The sequence below is a fragment of the Ambystoma mexicanum genome, chromosome 8 (genome assembly GCF_040938575.1).
Source record: "Ambystoma mexicanum isolate Mex_15411 chromosome 8, UKY_AmexF1_1, whole genome shotgun sequence".
Taxonomy (NCBI): domain Eukaryota; kingdom Metazoa; phylum Chordata; class Amphibia; order Caudata; family Ambystomatidae; genus Ambystoma; species Ambystoma mexicanum.
The window spans coordinates 75,655,445-75,670,154 of NC_090929.1; the positions used below are offsets into that span (position 1 = coordinate 75,655,445).

Genomic DNA, 14,710 nt, shown 5'->3' on the forward strand with positions numbered 1-14,710 from the left:
AGTTCTTCTCTTTGGGTCAGACTCTAGCGTTTCTCTTGGCTCTGCAGAGTCCTGCCTTTGCTTGTTTTTCGCTGCTCCTCCGCGGCCCTCCCACCCTCCCCCTCTGTACTGCGCTCTCTCACCCCACGGCTGCTTTCTCCCTCTAGGCGGTGCCGATCTCTCTCGCGCACCGCTGCAGCTTTCTCTCGCCTTTCCGGCACTGCCCGATGGTCTGCACTTCATGCGCTCTTCCTGCTTTCCCCTCATTTTCCCCCTTCTTCGTCTCCTTTGATGGCTGCGCTCATCTCACTCCTCCCTCCTGTGTTTCGCTAGCATTTCTGCTGGATTCCCAGACTGTTGTACTCACCTGGTCCGATCACAATGTCCATTCTCCTGCTTTGGAAGACACACCATAGAATCTCCAGACCACCCTCTTTGGAAACAACTAAGAGTAATTCCCTCGGATCACTCATGGTGGCTTGCGGCCTGGACCTAGTCTACTCCGAAGGAATACACACATCAGTCTCCAGGTTTTTTTTGTGCCTTAATAGGCTTTTTCTCCTTTCCTGGTGATCTCGTGAGCGGGGTCACTGGCCAGCTTGTCTTTCAAGTGGCCATTGTGGCGTCTTCCTGAGGCAGTTTCTACCTCCATTAAAAAAAAAATAATAATAAATAAATAAAATAAAAAAAGACTACAGAAGAAAGACGACCCCGGCAACCAGATCCTGCAGCTCAGGTGAGGAGCTTGGGGAGTGTTCCCATTCCAACAGTGAAATTGACACATTTGCTCTATTTAAAATTATTTTCTCATTTACTATTGGAAGTGCTTGCAACAATAAAGGATTAATTTGATTCGAGATGGCCAACTCTTCCCTCAAGTTTTATGGGAGATTTATACACTTTCAACTCTTGATTTGATGCTGAAGTCGTCGGTTTAAAATGAAGCGAGTACCTGCAGCAAGTCCTCAAACGCAACCATCATCTGCCTTTTCATCTTGAGATATAAATCTAACCAATGGATTGACTCCTTTCATACGGCTGGATATATTAGAACTCAACTTGTCTACAAAGGCTGAACAGCGTTGCTTCATAGTACAAAAAGGGCTCTCAGCCCCCTTGGATTGCCTGACTGGGGAGCCCTTGTTGTTTTGAGAAAGCCTCTTCTTACGAGACATGTTGTTAGGTACCAAGCCAGGAGCCAAACATGAAGGTAAATGTGCATCAACAGGCTCGAGATCAACCACCACATCTTCGTCATCTTCATACACGGAGGCATTTAAGAGTGAAGAATTGGGGATTGTGGACATATATCACATAGCTCCTTAGCACTCATCATTGAGAGGTGCCTGCGTTTTAGCTGGTGCCGCATTTTGCGATTTTTGCCTCCAGCATCGTTTACCTTTCAAATTTGCGGGAGGGACAGAAGATCCATCTGCTTCAGGTCACCTAGAAATATCCAAGATCCTTTGTTCGAGTTTGGATCAACTCTTTAGATTTTTTGGTTTTGTCTGCAGAGATTCCCTCCCCAAGCAAGTCCCATGCCTATTCTTCCTTTGGTGGAATATAGAATAGTTTTCCTGTGATTCTTGTGTGACCGGAGGAATGGCAATCTGTGTTATAGATAAAGGGGAGGATATTAGCAGAGATGTAGGTGCAGGTCATCTGCTTCGAGCTCGATTAGATCGTTCTAGGACTGACATTTCAACAGAGAAAGCGGTACCTTCTGCTGGAACTTTCATGTACTTTTCCCTCTCTGGGGTTCCCCCAAGAACTCTAAAAAGACGGTCACAAAACTTAAATGATCCCCTCCAGAAAAGCCATTCTTGAGTGCAACCGAGTTAAAAGGTTTCTCTGTTCTGAAATGTTACTTTTAATCCCCTCATCTAGGCGGCCCAGCGATCCTAATACGAAGTCCAGCGCCAAAAGAGTTGTTGCTCCAATCGGAGGGGTGAACACATTTACTGGCCCCTGAGGAGAGAATAACAGTATTATCAATTCCGCTGGATTAGAAACTACTGTCATCAGCCATGTTCAGCCGCAAGTGGCAGGCTATTTGCGTAGCCGGCAGGTAAACTAACAAGTGCGTTGAGTCACGAGGAATAAGTGCTACCAAGCTTTCGGACCCATGAGGTAGCTTGAAGATTGATCCATAACTTGGGCAGAGGAGTCTGGAAGTATAGAGGGGGCACCTGGAGTTATAATTTGCACCTCACAGGCCAGGCACAAATTCTGCTCAGATATCTAGGAGCGCCGCATCCGACACTTCACCCGCTGCGAGCTCGGAGAGAACTTGTAAGGAAGCAGTAATATGAGGAGGTAAACGCCCAACCAATAGTGAACTGTATGGGCGACTTCATGATTTATTCGGGAGGAAATTATGTTATTTCTGAGTTATAGGTGCCTCCACTTGCCCCAGGTAGTATCAGTTTACCTTCCTTGTTTGTTTTAGTAAGGACTGATCCCCCAACTGCTTTCGAGGTGGAGGCGATAGACACAATGGCATTAGAGGTAGATGGGGCAGATGGTGTACATGGCGAGAGGGAGAAAAGCCAACTGGACAAGATTCCGCCTCATTGTGTATCATGACACCCGCTGGAGCATACATTGGAACTGGAAAGATGGGTGACACTTACCAGAAAAATGATAAAGGTGTAAACACCCCACTCAGTTCCAGACTGCACAGTCCTTCTTCGCACTCCGCTCAAGCGCTCCGAGCTGGCGGATGCCTGTTAAGGATGCAATACTGCGCGGTACAACTAGCATTTCAGGTATTCCACTCACTGCTTGTTATTGTAACAGCATACAAAATAAGCAACAGAAAGAAACATACTGAGAAGAGTGTTCAGGAAATTAAGATTACTCAGTGGTTGGAAGCCAACCATACTAGGACAAAGAAGATCGAGCTAGTAACCTGGAAGGCTCAGGGAAGAGAGACAAAGGACACATCTACGCTGGGGAGGAAGCCCATGCACTTCCCAATAAAAAGGAAATAAGGACCAACATACAATGTTGGTGAAGCCCAAGAGTTTCAAACCTGGAGGGAGAGAGAGGGAGAGAGAGGACCAGGAGTGAATGGGAGGTCCTCGGTCAAGGGGACACTGCCAACCGAGAAGGGAAGGAGACACGGAGAGGGCAGCGAGCCAATGTGTGCATGCTCAAGGAAAGTCAAGGTGGTTGCGTGACCCAGAGGAGGTGAACCGTCTGGTCCTCTAACGACACAGAGGCCCCAGTAGAACTGGCTCTGCAGAGCCGCACATAGAAACGTGCTGGATGCGTTCGAGCTACAAGAGGGAGTCCGACCCCACAGAACAAAGGCAACAGGAGCGGCAGGAGACCCGGGAGGGGAACAAAGCAGGAAGAGTATAACGGGACTCATCATACTCACCCCATTGGTTGTGAATACTTTAAAGAAAGGTACGCAGTATACCCATTCCACTGACTGTGAATATCAAAGATAGTTCAGAAGCCTTTGAAATGCATGCAATTCATTCAGTCCAGGAAAACCAAACCAATGATAGAAAGTAAGAAGGAGACACTGCAAGATTCCCAAAAGAATAAGGGTCAAGACCCTACCTTAATAAACCAAGGAACTGTGTTTAAAGAATGACTGGGGAGAACCAGGAACTGGAAGAGCCCCCTAGACGAACTAAAGGAACTGGTTCATGTAACCACAAAGAACTAGTTGAAGGTGGATTATTGAGGCTAGAGAACCCTGTCCAGGAGAAGGGAGTCATTCTCCTGAACCTCCTTTCTTGTTTTTATTAGTGGTAGGGTCAACATAGGAGTGTTCTTTGGTTGGATGACGACTGTTGATTTGGACTACTCTACTGATGACAAGCACCCTAGTTAGTTTTGTGTTAGGTAGGGCAACCCCTTTTTGTAGGGAATAGATATGCCTTCTTCCTTTTAGTTAAATTAAAAGTGAAAATGCCACCATTTGGTCCGTCACCTCCTTCTGACCTGCCACAATTATTTCAGTTACTAACTCCAGAGGCAGAGTGCAATGAAAGCATCTGCAGCCTTCCTGGAATTCCAGACACTTGCCTACTGGTCTTCAGAAGCAATAAATTGGATGGACTCAATCTGAGACAGAGCATCACATCTAGACACTTTTCAGACTAGCAACCACCGGGCCAGAGCCAATCTCTTTTAGTTCACTACCAGCCTTTGGGGGAATTTTAAGGGTGGTGGGATGCCACGGGCTCAGTAACAACAGCAGGTGGGTAAGGGGAAGAGAGAGATGGAGACCTAGCGAGCGGCAGTGCACTATTTCAAAGGACAGCAAGGCATGATCCTGGAAGACCCGAATCCTGTAAGCTCACACACCTGGCCAATCTCAGAGATTAAACTAATTTCTTGCTTTGAAGTAAAAAGGTAAAAATCCTATAGGAAGTATGAAGGCCCAATAGCATGGGGTTGCAACCTTCAGCTCCCTGAATGTTTCAGACTTCATTTCCGGTCAGACGTAGCCAGCATAGTAAATGGTGCAGGATCATGGGAGTCCTGGTCCAAAACACCTGGAGAGCCAAACTTTGCAGACCCCGGCCGTATAGGACGTCTCTGCCAAATGCACTTCCTGGCAAATCTAAGCCTGAAAGCCTAAAAGTCTCTAAACCAAGATAAAACAAATAATGAACTGTTTAGACCTACCTGGAATATCACTAAGAGCCAGAAGCACTCATTTCAATGAACAGAGTTACTGCAGACGTAAATTGGGAGACCTTTCGTTTTCATGAGAACAAGTAATGAATAAATGTTTCCTATACACAACACAAGACATTTGTGTATGGGAAACACATGTTTTAAGATCACATTGACATCAGTTAAAAATGCAAAAATTATCAATTTCAACATTGAGTTGTGCTGACAAAATATGTGTAGCCCTGGTTTACGAGTGCTGTAGTTTTCTGCTTAAGGAAAAGTGCCAACTAATACTAATTGTGAGAAGTTATAAAAAACGTTGATTCAACAACATGGTTGTGGTACAAAAATCAGTTTACTTTACTGCCTATTTGAAAAGTGTGTTCTGGTAAAGTGTACTTAACAATGGTAACGCATATGTAATCTTTCAATAAAAAATAGTTATTAAAACTGTTGTTGTACCATCAAATGTTGAAGCATTTGAAAAAAGTGTAATACAAATTGGAAACTGCTACATGATTGTGGAATTTGAGAACTGCAATGTCATTGCTGGCCTAGAACAAATATGAACAAGAAAATTTTTTTTATTCCTATTATGAAATTGGGGCACTTCGGGATTGAGAAAGCTGAACAAGGAAGCATTATTCCCTAGAAGAGAAATAATCAAATGAGGCTAGAGAAAGGTTCAGAGAACGTTAGAGAAGTGAATTCTTATATTAGTCAATGCTTAAATTAGGGTACAGTGCCTTGTTTGAAGAAAAGAAAATGAACAACCTCCATGCACTCTTTTGCCCCATTGCGACAAGAGCTATATTAACACAAAGAAACTGGAGTGATAGATTTACAAAAACAATGAATGTTCAAAACTAGGTTAGTATCATCAGATTTTGACCACCATCCCTCACACGGTACACAGGTACTGGGGGTAAGGGTGAAAGGAGAGAGTAGGCGAAGGCAAAGGAGGGGATACCCACATGAAAGATAAGGGCGGGAGGACAAGCTCACTAAAAATAGGCTTAAAGGAAAAATGATAATGGTTCACCACAGGTGTAGGCTCTTGCGTTCATCGTGTTCAGGTATCGCGGGACGTTTGTTTTGTACGTATATATCAACACCAGATGTGACTGACTTGACTAAGTTGTATGGTAAGGAGAAAAAGAGAAAAGGGGAGGAAAGTGCCATTTGAGATTTTTGTTTAGCTTAAAAGGGATACCAAATGAGAAATAAGGTCTAAACAATTTTCAAAAAAGGGTGACCATTACAAAAATGGCAAATGAGCGACAAATAAAAATCTTTCGAAATCCATAAAGTATCAAATAAAAAACACACTATTTAAGAAAATGCTTTGCCAACATTAAACAGGTTTTCTGAGCCACTTGCGCGGAAAGCGAAGCGACTACAGATCTGTACACTTAAAAGAAAGACTCTAGGAAATTAAAACTCTCCTCCAATAATGCACAAGACCCTAGCCGGTGTCCATGACCCATAATGTGCCACGATATACCCCCAATTTGAAATAGCCATTGAAAAGGGGTCACCAAACTATGGTGCAGAACTAAATTTCATCACAATTGTTTCAGTGTAATTGAGAAGCCCATTTTTATAAAAACAATCTGTACAGCCTATCTCTGTAATACAATCACTGCATACAAATTCCAGTTGAAAAACATGCCTTAATTGAGATTGGCCCCGGTTAGGTCTTCTTTAATTGGGCTACTCTAGGAACATTGCTTATATGCCTACGCAGTTATAGCACGTCTCAAACTAAACCGAAATAGCTCCCAGAAATAAGCCACTGAAAAGGAAACCAATTAGTATTACCAACTGGAACAGCTGTCAAGAGTGTTGAAATGCTGATAAGAGGGTTTATGCCATAGCTAAAAACAAGTATTCAAGCAGTGCCATTACATTGTAGGCGATGTTACTGTTCGGAAGAAGTTCATTTATATGCAATTTTCCCTCCATTTATGGACCCCCCCAAACTGTTAGCCACACAAAAGCAATCATAACCTGACCTTTTCCAGTGGAGCCCAGCCTTCAACTGAACTCCCCTGGCCTTTTGCTCACTGGTTATGGGGAAACTGACACGTCCTTCAGACTGTCAGTACTGGGAAACATGGTTTCCCTTAGTCTCTATGTTGCCGTTTTTTGGTAACTTTTTAACAGTGCACAATGTACCTTCCAGTACCATGCGCTGGCGTCCCTTTTGTTTTATGGCCCTAGACACCCTCAAAGGAATTGTTGGCGATTGTACCTGGGAAGAGCTAGTGGAAGCAAGTTACTTTTCATAGAGTTTATTTCTTTTTACTGAGTTAAACTGTGTTTGGCTCAAGACGGCTTTAGGCCGGGTCGGGGCACGGAAAGCGTTTTGGTATCTGTTCAGGATGATATGGCCAGGATAGTTGATGCTGGTGGGGTGGGGGCACCCATTCTGTTAGATCTTTCTGCTGCCTTCGACACTGTCGACCACCCCACCTTGCTGACCCGCCTGTCCCAGATTGGGGTTGCGGGTCAGGTCCTAGCATGGTTATCATTCCTGGCTGACTGAGCTCAAGTGCTCTCTCTTCCTCCCTATCTATCCCGTGCCTTCCTTCTTACTTGTGGTGTCCCGCAGGGCTCTGCCTTGTCGCCCATTCTCTTCAACATATAAATCTGGCCTCTTATTTGTCTCATCCGCTCCCTCAGCGTCAGGTGCTATGCATACGCTGACGACACCCAGTTTTTGATTCATCTCGATCTTGATCCTACTGAGGTGTCGTCGCGCCTCCATCAGTGCCTGTCTGCTGTAGGTGAGTGGATGGGCCAAAATTGGCTGAAACTGAATGGGGACAACACAGAGGTGTTGGTGGTGGGTGCTCCCCCTGACCCTTCACTCTGTGTGTCTTCTTTCTGGCCATCTTTTCTGGGCTCTTTACCCGTTCCAGTGACAAAGGTTAAGAATCTTGGTATCACCCTCTCTGAGACATTATCTACGAATGACCAAGTCTCAGCTGTATGCAAAGTTGGTCATTTCCATCTTAAGATACTGAAGAAGGTTCTCCCACTCTTGCCTGTTTCTTTCCATCCTCCAGTTGTTGCTGCCATGGTACTCAATCGACTGGATTACTGTAATTCATTATATCTTGCGCAGCCTAAAGGCTTAATCCAGCGCCTTCAAAATCTGGCTGCTCACACTGCGACCGGTTCCCTTTATGGTGCACATATCACACCGGTCCTACGTGCTCTACACTGGCTCCCAGTTGGTCGGAGAGTCGGGTTTAAGTCTCTCTGCATTGTGCACCGAGCTCTGCATGGACTGGGGGCAGAATATCTCCAGTCCAAGTTCGTACGCTACTTTCCCTGCCATTTATTACGCTCCTCGTCGGCCGATCTACTGGTGGTTCCCCCATACCATTGTGAACGGATTGGTGGTCATGCTTTCTCTGCGGCCGCGGCTCAATTGTGGAATAATCTGCCACCCAAGATTAGGGCTATATCAAACCACTTAGCCTTCAGAAAATCTGTTAAGACTCTGCTCTTCTAAATCTCGATTCTGGCTTCACTGGTTTCCTCCCTCTCTCTGCTTTAGCGCCAAGATACCTCTGGTGACAGCGCGCTTTATAAGTTTACTTAACATAACTGTGGCCAGGTCCGAAAATGGCCGAACCACAAAGTCTTTTGTTCTGTCCCATGTCCATTTTGTCCCTTGCCTTCACCCAGGTTTTCCTTATTTGGGCATGCAGCCTCCCGCAAAAAACAATCTCTTTCACAGGTTTCTGCCTGTCACGTATGTTTGCCCAGGAAGAGAGAGGGCTGGAACTGTCTCGTCCCAATCCACACTGCTGGTGCCAGGATGTCTGGAGTGCCTGAATGATCGACACCACTGTGGCCGTGATTGGTTCACATCTGGGAGACCTGTAAGAGATCAGATCTTCTATTGGACGTCCTCTATTTTGGCGCAAAGCTAATATTGGATATAAGAAGGGGCTATGTAGCCATTCCAGGTTGATCACCTGTGTTCTCACCAAACTACAGAAGGAGCCAAGTCTCCTACACGATGAAACAGACTCATAATACCGCCGTAGACGCGTTGGAAAGTGTTGGCACCCTTTGCCCTCTGCTGTCCCGTCGGACCCCTGCTTTCTTCTTCGATCGAGAAGGCCTGCCAAGAAGCTTTCCCCCTTTGGAGTAGTGGGAACAACTATGCTCGGCGCCCCTTCTTACCCACCGAACAAGCCCCTTCGGAAGTGTACCTGGGCCAGCCAGTCAACTGTCCAACTGTACCTCAGGGTAATCCGCAGCTCTGTCACCGTCTCGAGTGCAGTCCCGAGACATGGCTTGCTTGTGGTCCTGTGCATTCTCCCGCCAAATTCCACAGGCCTAGCTCATCTAGGTCCCGAATTAGGAGAGTGCGTAACACTCCCCACATCCCCGAATCCTGAGTCACTACATGGTGGTGACGGTAGCTACAGATCCCCTGTTGTTCTGCTCTCCTGTGCCCTGAAGTCATCTGCACCAGAATTTTCTTCATACCTCCTGAAAAAAGGCAACCTCAACTAAACTGACGGTTTGGTCCGGACTGTGCCGAGGGTGGGTGAGTATTTGCATAACTTACCAGTGGCCCCCTGGCACAGCCGAGTGTTATCACTCACGAGTATCCCTTAAAAGCACTGAAACTTGGCTGGGTTAGCCTGCGCTCCCTAGCTATTCTCACCACTTGAATACTGCTTTGCCGCCAAGGGCAGGGCCTACTCGAATAGTGGGAACATATTCTTCGTTGCCTCAAGCCCCTACCTAGTGGGAACTTATTCTCAAGCCCCTTCCTGACTTTCTACAGTCCTGCAAAGAAGACCCGCTTTTTGTTTCATTTGCGCAATCGTACTGTTGAGCACAAGGCTCCCCTCTTCTTAGGCTTGGACTTGAAGGATTACCCATTGCCATTTGTATATTAAACTTAACCCTTTCTTTGCAGGTCGTGGTTGTCTCTTATACTTAAAATCGCACTAGGGAAAAGTAATGTAAATATACTGTATAGTTTAAGGATGTGTGCGATATCTGTTTTTCCCATTGCTAAAGTTACTCGTGCCTATTTGGACAAGCCATCAAAAAAAATGGATAGATATTTTTCATATGCACTTGTCTAACAGTAATTTGTGGTTTTGTTACTGTTTGTGCTCATTGTGGGCTTCTGATCACTCTCACCCTTCATGAGACTTAGTCTTGACCGCCTGCCAAGCTACCTAGACTGGTCTGGCTTGTCCAGAAGGTTCCCTTGTTTCACTAAAACGAGGGTGGCCTCCTAAACTTCTGCCCACCAGGTCAGAGTTTAGAAATCCATCTTAACAATTACTTTTTATGTTGAGGCAAGGGGGGGGGAGAATCTCTGTATTCCATTGTACTATGGTTTATAGAGCAAACTAGAGCATATGCAAGAGGGGAGGAGAAAGATGAGGGAGAGGAGAGAGAAGGAGGAACAATTTAGCATATGCGAGAGGAGAGAGAACACTGCCCCTCTGAAACCAACCCTCTTCTCCCTCTCCCCCAGACCTCCTAAAAACACTTAGCTCTCTCAAACCTACCTCCTACTCTGATGATGTCATCCAGGCCTCTCTGACTAAAGGGTTATTCCCAGACACCCTCCAGATGGGTCTCATACAACCACGTTTGAAAAAACCCAAACCTAGACCCAGATGACCTGGACAACTACAGGCCCATTACGAATCTCGCTTTTATTGGAAAAATCTGGAAAAGGGTAGTGGCTGCACAATTACTCATCAGAATTGAACTACGCCTCCAAAACAACTTTCAGACTGTATCCTACCCAAGTAGCACCAAGACAGACACCAGTTAGCTGGTGGATGATACCCTCCAAAACATGGGTAAGGGAGACTCGTGCCTCTTCGTCCTCCTTCACCTCACAGCTGCATACAACACTGTCGACCACTGCATCCTCCTCACCAACAGGATGGGGTACTCCGGCACAGTCCTTAATTGGTTTACCTCCTACCTCTCAGGCAGACACCAGGACATTCAGATGAACATGTTGCGTTCTAAATGACAACCAGTCTCCTTTCTCCTATGGAGTCCCAAAAGATTGATCCACTCACTGATCCTTTTTAATCTTTACATGGAGCCTCTGGGCAGACTTCAAAGATCTTGAAATAGCCATCCGCCAATTTGTGGCCGATACTCAGTTGTACATACGAGTAAAAGGCCCATAGGACATCATTTGTCTCTGCAATTACCAAACCATCTTCCAGTCATAGATGCTGACTCCCTACCTTAACTCCTCCTCATCTGCCCCCCACTAAACAACAATTTGTCCAACAAAGACTCAATGATGTGCACCTAGGAGGATTCGATCCACATTTCTCGAATTCAGCAAAATCCTTAGGCTTTACTATTGACAGCAGCCTGCCATTCCAGAAACATATAGCCAATAAGGCCTAAATGGCATAGCTCCAAATATCGTTGCCAAACACCATAGCCATCAGCCCATTAGTATTCACACCCCCTTTACTACTGTAACATTCATCATTAAAAATTGCATGACCGCTACCAGAGACCTAATCCACCCTGACTTCCTCAATCCTATCAGCACGGCCCCATCCCATCATGGGACCCTGCATGACTGTTGTGGTGTTTTAGAGCTGCTTCCAAGCTCTTTGAGACACTGGAGTAGGGACAGAAACTGTTGGCAGCTGTTTAGTTCTTAGGGTTAACCTAGAAAGGCCTAACAAGTTTCACAAAACTTGTACCCGGCAAATCAGTGCCGTGCAAATTATGGTTTGTGAGATACGATTAACCCTTTGTGTTTGGGAATTTGTGTAAATCATTAGGAAACTTCCAGAAGACACACAAAAGTTATGGTTTGCATCTCATGTAGAATTTACATTTGAGACACACCATGCAAGGATCGAACATGCCTGGGGATATTTAGTTTATGTTTGTAACTCAGAAAAGTGGGAGGGGTATGACTAGACGTGGGTCCTGAGTTTGCTGTGCCTGGAGACCCAAGCTACACCTCACGGATACTGAAAAACATATGGGTTTGTAGCGTTTATCGGAAGGGATGTGCCCAAACAGTTTGCACTGAACAGCCCTTTTTGGGGTGGGGGCAGGCAGTCTTTATCCATCTGCAATGTCTGAAACTGATGCTTTGTGGAGGGCTGGACAGGAGTTCTACAGCTTTGTCAGTATTGTTTTACTTAACCCAAAAACGACCATCATTCCAATCACCAGGCCTCACCTAGGTACTGCCATTCCAATCACCAGGCTTCACCTAGGTACTGCTGTTACAATCACCACATATCACCTGTGCACCTCATTCCAATCACCATGCCTCACCTAGCTACTGCTATTCCAAACACCATGCCTCACCTAGCTACTGCCACTACAATCACCAAATATCACCTGTGCACCATCATTCCAACCACCACACCTCTCCTAGGTACTGTGGTTTCAACCACCCATACACTATTATTCCAATCACCTCGCCTCACCTAGGTGCTGTCATTCCAATCACTACACCTAACCTAGGTACTGCCTTGCAATCACCTGTGCACCATCATTCCAATCACCATGCCTCACCGGTTCCATGTAATAATGTCGCCACAAAAATCTCGCCGAAAAATGGTAGTTTTCTGTGGCAACATTATTTAATGGAACATGCGGGGGAAACCCTCCCCCCCCTCCCCCCCGCAACCCACAAACCTTTTTTTTTCCCCCTGTCCCCATATATATGGTCACCCAAATAATATTGCCACAACATTTTCCCGGCGATATTATTTACAGCGACCATATATATGGGGATATTATTACCTGATACCGCCTCATCTAGGTACTGCTGTTCCAACCATTACGCCTCACCTAGGTACTGCCTTTCCAATTACCGGTGCACCATCAGTCCAATGACCACAACACACCTAGGTACAGTTATTCCAATCACCAAACCTCACATACATACTTACATTCTTATCATCACGTCTCCCTTCCATCACCTTGCAGGGAGGACCTCCCCTACCGCCTATTCAGAACTAAGACCATCCATTGGCTCAAGACTCACGACACATAACGACCTCTTTCTCTCTTGCTACCCTAATGCTCCACCACTGTGATTGTAAATATATACATTTAGGTCGTCAACTGCTCAGTGTAGATACCTTTTCATGAGACAACCGATTTATTGTATATAGTATTACTTATATTGTAGATTTCTGTAACCCATGCCTCATCGGCGTGCATTGCTTCTTTTTACGCGTCCAGCACTGTAACCACGGCTGGACTTCATTCCTTGTATGTAACCAAGCTTTGCAATCCTCTTGTTGCCTCTGCGCCTTGCTACCCCTCTAGGGGTTAGGTGCGCAATATAAATAAATAAAAATACAAATATCATCTTTCCAATCACCATACTCTCCTGGGGGTTTGCCATTCGTTATGCCTCGCCAAGGTAATGTCATTCCAATCACCACACCTCACCTAGATTCTAGCATGTCAATCACCACACCCCACGTATGTACTTACATGCCTATCACCACGCCTCACTCTGGGACCATCTTTCCAATCATCATACCCTACACGGAAACCATCATACCAATCACCACACCTCACCATCATTCCAAACACCAAACTTAACCTGGGTACTATTATTCCAATCACCACATCTCACCAGGGTATAATCATTCCACTCAACAAGCCTCACTTGGGTACTAACATTCGAATCTTTATGCCTCTCCTGGGTACTGTTATTCCTATCACCACACCTCACCTATGTAATGCCATTCAAATCACCACAATTGGGTATCATCCTTCCAATCACCACACCTCACCATCATTCCAATCACTAAACTTCACCTAGGTACTGTTAATCCAATCACCACATCTCACCAGGGTATAATCATCCCAATCAACAAGCCTCACTTGTTGTACTGACATTCTAATCATAATGCCTCTTATAGGTACTGTTTTCCTATCACCACACCTAAGTAATGCCATTCCAATCACCACAATCGGGTACCATCATTCTAATCACCACACCTCACCTAGGCACTGTTATTCCAATCACCACACCTCACTTGGGTACTGACATTCCTATTACAAAAGCAGCATAAGTCCAATCAGAGCAGTCATTCCAAATGCACATGTGCTATAATACCCCCCTCCCCCCACATTACTAGCCCTACACCAACCTGCATCACCACCATGGCACACCCCTATTCGTCACCCCAGTGCACAATACTTCCTATGGTGGTGGTGCATGCTATAAAATATCCCTATAAAAACCCCTCTCTCCCTCCAACAATACTGCTACTGTATAAAATTCCACGACCCGTTCTGGCAGCCCCTGTTTTAAAGTGCTGAACTCACCCAGTTGTCCTTGGGCTTGGGGGGCTTCTGGAACTTTCTTTGGCCGGAGCCATTGGTGCCAGTGATGTTCAGCATCAGACCCCCGTCCTCTGCCATGATCCCTGGGAAGCAGCCGGCGGAGATGAAGGGATGGAGCAGCAGCGTGGGCAGCCTGATCTGGAAGTAAACAGGAGAAGCCAGCGGGGTTCTGCAGAGCTCAGCTTTCCCTGCAGAGAACGCAAGGGGCGAAGCAGGGAGAGCAAGTGGGGTCAGAACGTTAAAAAAGAAAGCAACAAGCAGACGGGAGACTACAGGGAGAGAGGGGAGACTTCTAAAAGCAGCCACTTGCCTAAAGCATGACAGACTCCCCAAGCAGCTGAACTCAGGACTCCAAACACATGTGAGCGTTGGCATAGAAGACGGACTAGTTCCAAGATAAGGCGGCGGCCATCTTTGAACGGTAACATTGCCCTCGCACCATACCACGCACCTCAATAGAAAAGAAATAACCGAACCGTACGGAAGAATTCTTTTCTTTAAACTAATAACTGCTCTGGTGTCACTTTGTTCTGTAAAATATTATAAAACGTGGTACTTATAGAAAATACAAAAAATTTCTAAATGAAATATTTTGTAGCTAGGAAAGAAATGTCTGGTTTTCAATTTGTTCTCGCTTCTAATCAAACATAACTTGCCCGCTTCCATCTTCACAGTAGACGCTTCATGGTTAAATGGAAGCTCACGATTCGTTGCTCCGTCTTCCATG

At 45.7% G+C, this 14,710-nt stretch overlaps 1 protein-coding gene across 1 annotated transcript in view; it reads right to left on the reverse strand.

The window, feature by feature from the left end:
- DDX31 (DEAD-box helicase 31) overlaps positions 1-14,426 on the reverse strand; it is a 468,302-nt gene extending 453,876 nt beyond the window's left edge. The window contains exons 1-2 of the mRNA XM_069609310.1: positions 14,294-14,426; positions 13,966-14,171 (exon numbers count right to left, since the gene is read on the reverse strand). Of these exons, the coding sequence (XP_069465411.1) occupies positions 13,966-14,171; positions 14,294-14,411 (324 nt within the window). The 5' untranslated portion in view covers positions 14,412-14,426. The remainder of the gene's footprint in view (positions 1-13,965; positions 14,172-14,293) is intronic.
- Between the last annotated feature and the right edge of the window lie 284 nt (positions 14,427-14,710).